This window comes from Drosophila pseudoobscura, chromosome 4, assembly GCF_009870125.1.
Source record: "Drosophila pseudoobscura strain MV-25-SWS-2005 chromosome 4, UCI_Dpse_MV25, whole genome shotgun sequence".
NCBI classification, from domain to species: domain Eukaryota; kingdom Metazoa; phylum Arthropoda; class Insecta; order Diptera; family Drosophilidae; genus Drosophila; species Drosophila pseudoobscura.
This window is the reverse complement of record NC_046681.1, coordinates 6798574-6811093: the sequence shown is the minus strand read 5'-3', so window position 1 is coordinate 6811093 and position 12520 is coordinate 6798574. Positions and strand designations below refer to the sequence as shown.

Sequence of the window (12520 nt, the reverse complement as noted above, 5' to 3'; positions counted from 1 at the left end):
TCCAATTGGTGGTATATATATTCCCATAAAATCGCCAAAGAAGGTTTGATTCAGACGTTCACGGTTTTAAACAATGTTTTGATGTTATTTAAATAAAATCGCCTAAATGTCTCAACCATCTGGTAACGCTTTATCTCGTATCGATAGTGATCGTAGAGGAACTTGTTAAAAAATGAAGGGTGCTCACGCCAATAAATTTGGTGCGTTCGCCAGAACTAAACTGGCGGGCGAATATATTGCTGAAAATACAAAGTTATGTCGATAAGGGTAAAGAACAAAAGTTTAATGGTAATTGTTAAAGTTCCACCCAGCGAACCAGTTCCAAATATTTATTTATTAGCTTGATAGCCATTGCAAGGTGAGCTGTTGAAAGGTATGGACATCAGGCAAAAACAATTTTCGTCTTCAAGGTATATAAAAAAAATGGGGTGGATTTTACCTAGCAGGCGTTACTTTTTTGTGGGCCGTTTTGCCTGCTGTCCTTACCCCTTATTTCTTCCCATTGTGTAGCCAATGTGTAGTTACCGTGTAGTTGCTGCCGACAAATCAGCTGGTCGATCTCGTAACAAATTAAAAAATTGTTAAAATTGGCTTAAAATGAATAAAATTACGCGTGCTTTTATAAGCGTGCTGCGGCAAGGCAATTCCACTCGCACCAGCGCCACACTCCTGGGTCGCCAGTTGTCCTATAAAAGCGACTTGTCGCTGGACAAAATTTACCCAAATGCACGTTTGCAGCTGTATACGCCGCCCCCGCCGGTGAGTGCAAGATTAAATTCCTTCTGCGACTGGTTGCTCATGGAATAGTATTACAGCCCCCAAGCAGTGCCAACAAGTTCAGCGGCTACATACCCATGGACAAGCTCGAGATTACCTACAGTCGCAGCTCTGGACCTGGGGGCCAGCACGTAAACACCGTGAACACCAAGGTGGACGTGCGTTTCAAGCTGGCTGAGGCGCATTGGATACCAGAAGAGACGCGCCAGAAGCTGCTCAAGGTGTTGGCCAACAAGATCACCAAGGAGGGATACTACTCCATCAAGAGCGACGTCAGCCGCTCCCAGCAGCTCAACCTGGCCGATGCCTTGGAGAAACTGCGCACGGTCATCCGGGCCCAGGAAGTTGAGGTGGCAGCTACTAGCGAGGAGACCCTAGAAAGAGTGCGCCGGCGACAAGAGCGGGCGGCCCGTGAGCGCCTCCAGCTCAAACGGAGTCGCGCTCAGGTCAAGGCGGACCGACAAGGACCCGGAGGTGTGGACTTTTAGTTGTTATTGAAAATTGTTACACAAAGATTCATTACACGTAGACATTTAACAAATAATATGGATTCTTAGTGGTCCTCTCGAGCAGGCGTGACTGTAAAGCGAGCTGCTTTGGAGCTGGCTACCTGGATGATGGTCTCTTCTGGGGGCTCGTTCTTCCTCACGCTCGAGGGCATACTGGCAAAGCGCGGACGCTGGGATTGGACCAAGTGAAAAATTATTTAACTCACAAAAGGGAAACATTTGTGGATGGCTTACGGGCTGTGGGGGGCTCAGCTGGTGGCTGTTTTCGTTGCTCCTCTGCGATGGTCGACTAGTCACACTGTGGCGCTTGCGACGCTCTCCGGGAGGATTCCCTATTCGATTTGTGTATAGCTGCTCCAGCCGATGGATGGTGGAGAAGCCAGAGGGCTGAATGGAGTTGTGTCGATTGCTGAGCGGCGACCACGTGTGCTGGTACCCCGTTTCATCAAGGTGTCGTAGGATGTCTCTATTGAGGCCCATCGCTTGCTTATCCTCCGTAGCTAGGTTGGCCAGCAGCTCGTCGATGATTTCCGCATCCGACTCCACCTTGCACTGACGGGCCAGCTTGATATCGTGCTTCCAAAACTGCCTGTTCTTTCGTCCTATGACCGGAGCTATCTCCTTTACCTTCAGAACCAAAATACCCACCGAGTAAACGCACAGGACGTTGGAGAGGGTCAGGCACATGCTGATGCTTCCTAGCACTGCCAGCTCCTTGGCTTGGTTCTCCGAGTACTTCCTCGACTTGATCACGTCCACGTAGAGGGAGTCGTCGCTCTCAAAGAACTTGTAGATGCAGGCCAGGGCCCACAGTAGTCCCGAGTTTACAGCCGGAGGCAGCAGCGAGGCAGATATGGCGACGCCTACTAGGGAGCCAATATTCCCTCCGAGTATGGCAATGGCTGCCGCGGCTCCAGACGGAATCGCTGTGAACACTCCGACGATCAGTGAATGCAGGTCGCAGCGCGACAGCATCTCCTCGGTGAGACCTTCGCCGATGCCGTACTTCTTGTCCGTTGTGCAGACGACCAGGCCGAAGAGGAAGCCCACCAGTGTGGCAATCAAGATCCCAATCAGCTCGTTCAGCATGCCCAGGCGGCGCAGTGACCGGTCCTCGATTACCGTCCCAAAGATGGCGGCAATAATGGGTCCCATGAGCGGGGAGATCAGCATGCTGGAAGCCAGAAAGATGGTGCTGTTCTCCACCAAGCCGAAGCTGGCCAGAACTCTGAAACAATTGAAAAGGTCACCGAACTGCCGTATCAACGATCGATCATTTGTTTCTCACGCTGCCGAAACGAGAAGCACGCAAAAGTCGAAGGTTATCGCCGCATCCTGACGAACGTCTCTCAGAATCTGGGCCACGTTCAGGCGGGAGCGCACAGAGTTCATGAATCGGTTCCAGGCGCCATGCTTCTGGGCGTTGATGTTGTTCCTAAGACGAAGATGGATACGAAGCTGTTGTATTACTGTGAAAAATCCATTGTCTATTCGGGCGCTATTACTCGCTGCTCGTGGAAGAACCCGCCTGCTCGTCAAGTTGCTCGCGCTGGACGTAAGATCTGTTGGCGAGACAGGTGACCACAGACACCGTGGAGCCCTCGCGATCGCCTATTCCCCACTCCTGTAGCGCCTCGTAGAGGCTCTCGAACTGTTCATCGAAATCCATGGAAAAGCTGACGTGATACCTGGAGCCTTCCGAGCTGCTCAGCCACACGGCATTGCTGATGTGAAAGCTACGTAGAATCTGCTGCAGCACCTGCTCCTGGGCGGTGTCCAGGGGTATGTCCAGCAGTTGGTCGGCGGACCCGGCATTTGCCGTCTCGATTCGAATGGTGGGCAAGACATCGCTTCGTCTCTTGTAAAAGCTTTCGAGATGTGGTGTCTCGGGTGACTCATTCCGCGAGTCGCTGATTGGAATGGTGGACAAGGTCTCCACAGTTGAGGAGGACGAAGTAGTCGCTTTTCCGGCCAGGCTCGCTACATTAGCCGGCCCTGGGGAATTGGCACCTCTGAGACGGTCCTCTTCCGCCTTTGTGGGAATCGTGATCGAGAAGAGTACTGCGGCAGCTCCAGTCATCGTCGCAGTCGTTACTAATTTTGCTATTGCAGCTGGCTTTGTGCCTGCCTCGAATCAAAATAATTATGCACACGGCAGTACGTCAGATGCATAATCTCTTGACCAGACACACGGCACACACACACGTGTACAAATATACGTATAGGGACGGACCGGGTACGGCAACTGCAGCTGGAAGTGCAGACAAGTGCGTTTCAGAGCCTTGCTTGTTTCGCTTGTTGTTTGTTGTTGTTGGTCTGCTTGAACTGATAACGGTTCTTGGCACGCTGGGCACCAGTGTGACCGACCCTCAGAAATATTCAGAAACACACAATTGGAAGTGCTATCCGCTTGGCAATAATTAGGGTATTGGAGTAGGAAAAGCTTTTGAAATTCGCGCCTCATTCAAGTTTATAGCTTCGAGCTCAAACAATTATTTTCTTTGCGTATTTCGTATTTATTTTTTGAATAATTCGATTTGCTTTGCTGATATGTACTACTGTTAAAGCTCCACTGGCGGATAGCTTGCTTGAGCGGTCTTAACGCGCATTACAGCCTACTCTAAAACTATTGCAACATATGAAGTTTATAGAAGTTATTATATTATAACAAATCACTATTGAATTTGTACCACCTTGACTTTCTTAGAAAAGGAGATCTTCATATATCTTTAACATACATCTTTACCATTCCAAGATTCATTAATTTTACTGGGTTATACAAAGCGTGTCCGCTCATTCACCTACATATATTTAAATATATATTGATTGAGATACAGTCGTTATAAGTCTAAATACATTGGTAATGTGTACTTTCGATTCAAAAAGTGCCAAATAGATGCTTAAGAGGCAACGATTATATGTTAATATAGCTGCCTACTTATTAAGATAAAAATCTGACCGACCAGCCCCATTAAGGGGGCGTGCCAGATAAGTGCATATCTCGTTTGGATCATGCTACTTTATTAAAAATAATTACCACTTAATTGCCGGCTACTTCATAGCTGTTTTCGCTATGCTCGTTTAGCGATTACGCTAGAATACATTCAGAACTAGCTCTAAGATATTATCGTATACTATTCAATCAAATTATCGTATCGGACTAGAACTTTGCTCTAGATAGATACGTCATGAAGCCAGATTGAATCTTATTAAAGGCTATAACTACAACTATGAGTGTCTGATGAATCACAGGTGCGGATTATATAATCGTCTCATTAGTCGATTCTAGGGTAAGGGATGCCTTGGATCTGAATGTCAGCAGAGTTCAAGTTTATTTTCCTCCCCCACACAAGCCCAGCCCTCATATGAATACGTGAATATGCACGTACATATTTATGGCATGTATGTGCAGCGGAGTGTCAACGTATTAGTCTCTGGCGTTGTTGGTGTCGTGATCTGGCGCTGCCAATTGAGCAGCGCATTTGTATGCAGGTGGGGAAGGGTCGTCGTTCCTCCGACTTCCCCCGGCAGTACGCACGCGCATAAGCTGAGCTGAGGCTGAGCTGATAATTTAAATACAATCATTGTATTGTTGAAGAAAACAAACTTTATTTGATACTCAAGCATCAGCGGAGAGGCGTTCGGATCGCCATTGACAAAGCCTCTCTCTCGTATCGTATGTAGAGAGGCAAAGGCGACGAGCAGCGCAAATGGAAGTGTAATGCCACTAAAACTGACTTATAATAAGAGACGCACGAAATTGCACTTAACAAGGTTCTTTAGCAGGCTAAAAACATTCAAAATGCGTATACCAGACTCAGACTATTGGCTACATCGGCTACAAAAATGCACACACGACTACGATCACTAGATACAATATAAAAGATTGCCTACGATACAACATAGTGCAATGTTGCCATGGAAGAGTGAGTGCCTGGGCATAAGGAGGGCATCGGAGAGGATATGTCCCTCCCCCGAAAAACTACAATACAATATACTCGCCTAGTGGCCCATCTCCAGTGCAGGGTTTGGTTTGACTAAGACTAAGTCGAATCGCGGGAAGCTTACAAATTAATTAACAGCATATCGGCAAAAGGCGAAACAGATACACACAACCCCCCTGGGGCAACTAGAAGCGGATTTCGTTGCTCTGCACCTGCTCGTACACGCGGGGCGTGAGCAGCTCGTAGCGTCCCTTGGACGTCTGGTAGTACAGGTCGTCCTTGACCACGCCGGGGTCGTAGCCCTCCTTCTGGAGATCCACCTTGCGCAGCTTGAAGGTGCCGGTCAGATCCACTTTGGTGAGCAATCGGATAATTTGGGGCCGCGCATAGGCGGGCAGAGTCTTGGCAAGATTGGCGGCAAAGACGTCCAGGTCGAGCTCCCTCTGGGGGTCGTAGATGGCGGCCATGCCAGCCCTGCCTTCGGTGTGGGGAATGGTCACGCCGTAGACAACCGTGTCCTTGTAGCCAGCCACGTTGCTGACCTGGGCCTCCACCTCGCTGGTGGAGACGTTTTCGCCCTTCCAGCGGAACGTGTCACCGGTCCGGTCCTTAAAGTACAGATAGCCCTTTTCGTCGGCCACCAGCAGGTCCCCGGAGAGGAAGGCCATGTCGCCGTGCTTGAAGACATCCTTGACAATCTTCTTGGCCGAGGCCTTAGCGTCCACGTAGCCCAGGAACTCGCGCGACGGATTGCCCTTGACAATCTTCCCAATGAAGACGCCCGGCTCGTTGGGGGCGCACAGCTGGCAGAGCCCGTCCTTGCTCCTGATGGGCTCGCCAGTGTCGGGATCGGCGCGAATGATTGAGATCGGGTAGATTTTCGGCAGAATCCGCGAGACGAATCCAATGGCGCCCACAGTGTTGTCGTGGTTCATGATGTTCGCATTTCCCTCGGTGGCTCCGTAGAACTCTCCCACCTTGGCGATGTTGAAGCGCTCCACAAACTGCGGCCAGATCTGCGGCCGCAGTCCATTGCCAAAGACGAGGCGCACCCGATGCTTCTGATCGTACTCCGACGGCTTAGTGGCCAGTATATAGCGGGCCATCTCCCCAATGTACTGCCCAATCTAGAGATAACAGAGTAAAGCATTATAGCAATAAGACTGTGCTACAGTGGGGGCTGCTCCAGTACTTACTGTGGCGTTGAACTTGGCGCAATCAGCAAAGTAGTTGGAGGCCGAGAACTTCTTGCGGATGGAAACGGTGGAGCCAAAGAGCACGGACTGGCCCATGCACATGATGCCTCCAGCGGTGTGGTACAGCGGCAGGGGAGTGTAGAAGATGTCGTCGTCCTGGAAACCCATGGTGTAGTGGATACCGGCGGCTATGAAGAGATACCTACATAGACAGATAGATAGATGAAAATATAATTGAAAAGACAGAAAGCTGGGCTACCCACCGCGAATGGGAGATGACAGCCGCCTTGGGCAGTCCTGTGGTGCCGGATGTATAGATATAGACCAATTTGTCGTGATGGTTGACCTGCGTCTTGTTCGGCTTTTCCTTGCTGGCCGTGCCCAACAGAACATTGAGATTCCTGGACTGCTTGATGTCCGTCTGGGTCTGACTGTTGTTGTTCTCGTTGTTGTATTGGAACAGGGTCAGATCGGAGGGCAGATCCTTGGCGACATCGGCCACCGCCTCCACGAAGTCCTCGCCGTAGATCAGGGCAGAGCAGTGAGCCACTGTGATGCTGTGCAGGAGCGAGGGACCGCGAAGGTTCGTGTTGATCAGCGGGGTGATCACGCCGATCTTCGAAAGGCCCAGCCAGGTGGCCACATACTCGGCGCGGTTCTCCAGGAGCAGGGCCACCACATCGCCCTTCTTGTACCCTTGGGCCTGCAGTACATTGGCCACCTTGTTGGCGTGCTCGTTCACCTGCCGGAAGGTCCATCTCTGGGTCTCGCTCACGACAGCCACCTTCTCGGGATGCGCTCTCACATTCCTTTCGAATACGTCGGCTACCGTGTAGTTGAGGCGCTCATGCCGCTTCGTGTACCTCAGCAGCTTAATGTAGGCCCACAAAGCACTGAAGTGGGGTTTTAGAGGGGAAAAAAGCCGATTAGCGACTAGGTACTCGCAATATCTCCTCCCATCGATCTCGTTGTTTTATGGTCAACGGTTGAAAGTACTAAAAATAGCGCAACATCGAAATCGCAGCTCGACAAGCGCACTATATGTACGTACACGATTTGAGATAAATCGCCGCGATAAACCCAATACTTAGCCCGGACTATCTGCAATGGAATGCGGTTGCGCAGTACGACTGTGCGACTGTGGGAGGCCACTGGATGGCTTATGGCTTCACTGAGACGATAGCCAGCCAATGCAAAGTTCAAAACGAGGTCAAAGGGTTATAAAGATTGGCATTGAGTAGGAAGTGCCCTGTCTGTCTGAGTGATATCCGAATTGTAATTAGACTATAATTATGAATCCATTTAAAATAACCCTAAATCTTCGTTATTTTCAATTCAAAGGCCAGATTGTGATAATATTAAGCTATATAAGCTGTACATATGGAGGTTTATGGATAAGCAGGTTATAGAAGAAATGCACGACTAAGGCTTTCCAGCGAATCACTGGGGCAGGGGGGCTCCAACGCTCCGCTCCAGCGCTTGCCCTAGGAAATATCGTTTCTATTGAACTTTGTACTTGATACCTAAAGGGATCCAAACCTAACCCAAGCCAACCAGACTGGCTGATCGACCCGGTTGATATTTAATGAATTCTATTATATTTTTCAAACTGACAATGAGACAGCTGCAGATATACTCGTTCACTATTCCAGAATTTCCAGAATACGCCACGAAAGCAATTCGATATGCTCTATAGGCAAACAGTGCAGGTATTTCTAATTTACGGCGCCCATTGGGATTCAGCTTAGGCCCGCAAAGAACATTAACCCCTTGAACGTAACTAGGTAGATGGGGGGCTGTATATTATAAGGGGGAACACTACTATGCTCCGCACTCGACTTGGGACTCGAACGCTTAGGCGATCTGAATTTGAATTTCCGGGGCTGTGCACTCTGGAGGGACGGGATGTACTTTGCACTGCTGGAGAGCCAGCAGTGGCGACCAGCATATCGATAAGATTGTCAGCCAACGATGGGGATTAGTTGCGTTCCTTAGCCATGTTTCGAGAAGCCTTTAATCAGGCCTTATGACCCCCCTCGAGTGGCTAGCTTTGTATTTTTGGAACAGTCGAACATGTTTGTTCGGTGATAAGTTCGGCAGTAATCGCGACCAGTCGCTTCGACCGCTCGAAAACTTGCCCAAGGTTGTCCAGCCAGACTTGGTGTTGGTGCTGATGCTGAAGCTGATTTCGATCTTAAGAATCTGCTGTGTGTTAGAGTATGAGTGTGAGTCGGTTTCAGCGTGCTGGCCTTGGCACGGAACCCGATCTGTACGAGTGCTGTGCTGTACGTCGAGAAGCGTTGAAGCGAAATACGCTGAGCTAAACTGAATATGCGCAAAAGACTAGCAACAAGTCTAAAGAGATTTTCACGGCTGAGTCCGAAATTTCCACCGATCGCAGCTGGAACTCGACCTGCTAGCCCTGCTAGCCCTGCTGGCCGTTCAAAACAAACAAAAAAACAAACGCCGAAAAGCTAAGCTCGAGGCGAGTGACACTTCCGCCATTTTAATTGACTTTGTACGAGTATTAGCTGGCTCCGCTATGGTCTGGCCTGGCCTGGCCTGGCCTGGGTGTACGTTTTCAAGAACAGCCGCTAATATATCGAATGTCGACGGTAACTGTGCCAGTGAGGCTTCCGCCTGACGCACCCGACAAATTAGTATGCGGCAGGGCCTCTCGATGACGATCACTCCGATCCGATGGTAAATAAAAGTGAATTTTGTTTTTTTTGGCTTATGTCGGGCCTATGTCGACCTTGAACCTGAAGAAGTCAATGGACTGACGTACATACAAATGCCGTATATTATTAGCGATTTTATGACAAAAAATCACAATTAAACAAACAGAAGATGAAAACGTCAGCCTGCCTAATGGAGTTTTCTCTTTACAGTTTTCTTTGAAAACTCGATCTGGCTGCTGGAGACGGAGACGGCGATGGCGACCTAAATAAACGGGAAACGAGTTTTCTATGTGGCCATACGGCAGTTAGCCAACAGGCGGGGTACAACGAGCAAAGTACTCGCACTCGGCTGATTTCTCATGCGGTCGGTCTTGCGGTCAGACGCGCCTCAATGGGTTCACAAAGGAAACACACAAATCTGAATCTGAATCTGAATTGTCTTGAAATGCACACCAGTTGGGGGGTATTGTAAACCTATCATCGCCATCAGCATACCCAGAACCGTCTGTACGGGTAGGGGAGGGGGGGAGCAGATAACACAACACACCCACTACAACTATGTCCATTTAGACTCACATTAAATCTCGTTGCGCTGTGGCACCCGCTATGTAGAACCAGCGCCAGCCTGGCCGCGTCAGCAGCAGGGCGACAAGCGCTATGACCACCGCAAAAATCCAGCCCATTGTTTGTAGCGCGAAGATGACGCAGGCTAAAGCCAGACCAAAAACGACCGTCGCGCGAAAAAACCGAAAGATGAATAAAAACCGTTCGCGTCGTTGTTGCTGGCGCTGGTGCTGCAGCGATCTATAGATTAGCGGGCGATCAGCTGTGCTCTGCGGGGTTGCCAGATCAGTGGAAAAAGAAGAACGTCAGCGATCAGTTTTTCGAATGGAATATTTCCACTTACATTGGTGCTATACGGCGCGCAGTTATCTATATTTATTATCACGTTGCTGTTTACATAGCTGTCCAGTGCGCTGTGGTGCTAGTGCACGAAAATGAAAGCAGAGTTAAAGGCTGGTAGGACGTTGTTGCAATATTTACCACTTACCATGAGCTCTCGCCTCTGATTGTCATTATTACTGTTGTAATTGTTATAACGCAAGCGTTGATAACGGTGTTCGTTGCGTTGTCACAAGAACCCGTTGAACATGTAGAACGGCAGAAAGTGTCGGCGAACCTTGCGGAATAGCATTTTCTTGCGCTTTAAATGTAATTACGTCTCTCTTAAGCAACAATTGCAACAAACACTGTTTAGTATGCAATATTTTGTTTTGGTTTTGTAACTTCTGCGATATGTAGGCTGGCGGCTGGCTGTGAGCACGCGCACGCGCCAAAACACAGATAGGTCAGCAGTGGCAGCGCCATTCAGACGCAGCTGATGTACAACCAGTCTGGCAGCTCCATCAACCCAGCAAGCGAATTAGAAACTGCAAATGTTGTTTACACTCAGATTTTAGTTGTTTTATTTACATACTCGCCATGAAAATCTTATGCGAGGTGCAGGTGGTGAACCGCACAACCCAAGCGAATCGGACTCCCAGGCCCGTAAAGTCCACACTTGCCATTGGCTACAAGCAAGGCGCGTCGGACTCAAATGGCAACACAAAAAAAGAGCTGGAAATGCTGCTGTTCAGCGGCACCACCAAGACCGGCACCCGGTACAAGGTGCGGGACAATGTACAAGCCGTGCACACGAAGTTTATCCTGGATGGAAAGGCCACCATTGGCTTCCATCAGCCTGCGGAGAACCTGCTCATCAAATGTGATCCCATACAGCTGAAGGGATTTCTGCAGACCCTGAAGCTGGGCATGGAGGGCAAGGATGCCATTAACCTAAGACTGAACATAGCGGCCGCCACGGCCATTCCCCAAAAGTCGCAGCCGCAGCAGAGGATGGTCGTCAGCAAGCGCAGTGAATACCCCATCAAGGGCTTCCCTCGGACCCTCAAGTCTCTGACCATAAACAACAGCCAGCTGGTTAAACTCAGCTTTGAGATCTGCACGCTGCGCAACCTCACCACGCTGGACGTCGGAGGCAACAAGTTGACGAAGGTGGGTGAGCGGACCTTGCATTGCGTGTACATTTTGAATTATTCTTCCTTTACTGCCAGATTCCACCCGAGCTTGGCCGCCTGCCCCTGACCACGCTGCAATTGAGCGGCAACTGTCTGGGTGAGTTGAATGACTGGTGTTGGATGCGTGGCACGAAGCTAAGTCAGTCTCTCCGCGAGCTGGACTTGTCGAGCAATGGATTGACCTACTTCCCACCTGCTCTGGTTAAGTTTGAGCGCTTGGTGTCTCTGAAACTGAATCACAACCAGCTGACCCGCCTGCCCTTCGCCATTAGACGGCTACAGGGTCTACGCTCGTTGCACGTGTGCAGCAACAAACTGGAATCCCTGCCCGCAGCAATTGAGGACCTCCGCATAGACCTGCTGGACGTGTGGGGCAACTGCTTCAGAGGCTTCAATGCCGAGGCTGCTCAGCTACAGTCGCAGCGATTGTCGGCCAGCAATACGCCACAGCCGCTCTGGCTGCAGGCAGCACGCGCCGTCGCCAACTACAAACTGCCTCTGTCCGCAGACTCTGTGCCTGCCATACTGATCGAACTCATCTCGGAGGCGCCCAAATGCTTATGCGGAAAGCTCTGCTACGCTCTGCGACAGGAAGACCTCCTCCAGCGCGTCATCCAGCCGAAGTTCACCAACATCAAGAACCTCACCTACAGCCGTGAGCACCAGATCTACGCGGATGTGGTCATATGTGGGCCCAACTGCAGTGCCTCCCAGCAGCTGAAGGCCCTCTTTGCCCTCATGTTTCCCTGACTGGAGTATACTCGTATCTAATTTGTCAACTTTCAATTAGGTTTTGAGTTAGGGTTAAACTATTTTGTGGTTTTCATTATTTATGTACTATATTATATACATTTTTTATATTTTTCAATTCAATCATAAACGGAGCATGGAGCTCTAATTTAACTTTTAATATTGTTTCCTGCTCATATCTTTCATTCCTTCACTCGATCAGGAACTCGATTTAGCTAAGTGTCAATAAAAACGCATTTAAGTGGAAATTAACACATTTTTGGTAGCTACCAATATACAAAACGATAGCTCCATGTTTGTACTTAAGTAAGAATGACATTTTAGGCGCTTTTTAGCCTTTGAGAATCCATTAAAGCGTGATTGCGAAGCACTTTCCGAATTTGTTGATTTATTTCGAATGCATTGATTTTAACTTTAGAGATCTTACCTCTTAGTAGTTCTATTTTCTTTATAGTACTTCTCTTCGTAATTCTCTTTTCTACCAGGCCGGGACTGGCCAATAGCTAATCAATAGCTCATTTAGGGAAAAATTGTAAAAATTTAAATATATAACACTAAAGACATACAAATCAATAGAATTTTTGT

The 12520-nt window shown here is 49.1% G+C and overlaps 4 protein-coding genes across 4 annotated transcripts; 2 read left to right on the top strand and 2 right to left on the bottom strand.

Annotated features, from left to right (window-relative positions):
• The first annotated feature begins 466 nt into the window (after positions 1-466).
• LOC4816586 (peptidyl-tRNA hydrolase ICT1, mitochondrial) lies at positions 467-1321 on the top strand. The gene is made up of 2 exons (XM_001356006.4): positions 467-759; positions 816-1321. The coding sequence occupies exons 1-2, from the start codon at positions 598-600 to the stop codon at positions 1263-1265; spliced, it is 612 nt and encodes a 203-aa protein (XP_001356042.3). The 5' UTR covers positions 467-597; the 3' UTR covers positions 1266-1321.
• Positions 1255-3624, bottom strand: LOC4816723 (uncharacterized). Its single transcript, XM_001356007.4, has 4 exons — positions 2792-3624; positions 2575-2721; positions 1521-2514; positions 1255-1456 (listed from the first exon to the last, which is right to left on the bottom strand). Exons 1-4 carry the CDS (start codon positions 3364-3366, stop codon positions 1331-1333), a joined length of 1842 nt encoding a protein of 613 aa, XP_001356043.3. The 5' UTR covers positions 3367-3624; the 3' UTR covers positions 1255-1330.
• A 1246-nt stretch (positions 3625-4870) lies between these two features.
• On the bottom strand, positions 4871-10451 carry Fatp1 (Fatty acid transport protein 1). The gene is made up of 6 exons (XM_001356008.4): positions 10159-10451; positions 10015-10092; positions 9684-9940; positions 6690-7319; positions 6427-6628; positions 4871-6357 (listed from the first exon to the last, which is right to left on the bottom strand). Exons 1-6 carry the CDS (start codon positions 10159-10161, stop codon positions 5416-5418), a joined length of 2112 nt encoding a protein of 703 aa, XP_001356044.4. The 5' UTR covers positions 10162-10451; the 3' UTR covers positions 4871-5415.
• A 33-nt stretch (positions 10452-10484) lies between these two features.
• On the top strand, positions 10485-12187 carry Lrr47 (Leucine-rich repeat 47). The gene is made up of 2 exons (XM_001356009.4): positions 10485-11162; positions 11222-12187. The coding sequence occupies exons 1-2, from the start codon at positions 10590-10592 to the stop codon at positions 11933-11935; spliced, it is 1287 nt and encodes a 428-aa protein (XP_001356045.3). The 5' UTR covers positions 10485-10589; the 3' UTR covers positions 11936-12187.
• The last annotated feature ends 333 nt before the right edge of the window (positions 12188-12520 follow it).

Bases quoted from the DNA above. Each gene is read 5' to 3' on its own strand.
- LOC4816586 (XM_001356006.4), top strand. From the start codon at position 598: ATGAATAAAATTACGCGTGCTTTTATAAGCGTGCTGCGGCAAGGCAAT. The intron at 760-815 runs GTGAGTGCAAGA...ATAGTATTACAG, and splicing joins TGTATACGCCGCCCCCGCCG to CCCCCAAGCAGTGCCAACAA.
- LOC4816723 (XM_001356007.4), bottom strand. From the start codon at position 3,366: ATGACTGGAGCTGCCGCAGTACTCTTCTCGATCACGATTCCCACAAAG. The intron at 2,515-2,574 runs GTGAGAAACAAA...CAATTGTTTCAG, and splicing joins GTGCTTCTCGTTTCGGCAGC to AGTTCTGGCCAGCTTCGGCT. The intron at 1,457-1,520 runs GTAAGCCATCCA...GTCCAATCCCAG, and splicing joins AGCTGAGCCCCCCACAGCCC to CGTCCGCGCTTTGCCAGTAT.
- Fatp1 (XM_001356008.4), bottom strand. The intron at 9,941-10,014 runs GTAAGTGGAAAT...GCAACCCCGCAG, and splicing joins GCGCGCCGTATAGCACCAAT to AGCACAGCTGATCGCCCGCT. The intron at 6,629-6,689 runs GTGGGTAGCCCA...CTGTCTATGTAG, and splicing joins GCTGTCATCTCCCATTCGCG to GTATCTCTTCATAGCCGCCG.
- Lrr47 (XM_001356009.4), top strand. From the start codon at position 10,590: ATGAAAATCTTATGCGAGGTGCAGGTGGTGAACCGCACAACCCAAGCG. The intron at 11,163-11,221 runs GTGGGTGAGCGG...CTTTACTGCCAG, and splicing joins GAGGCAACAAGTTGACGAAG to ATTCCACCCGAGCTTGGCCG.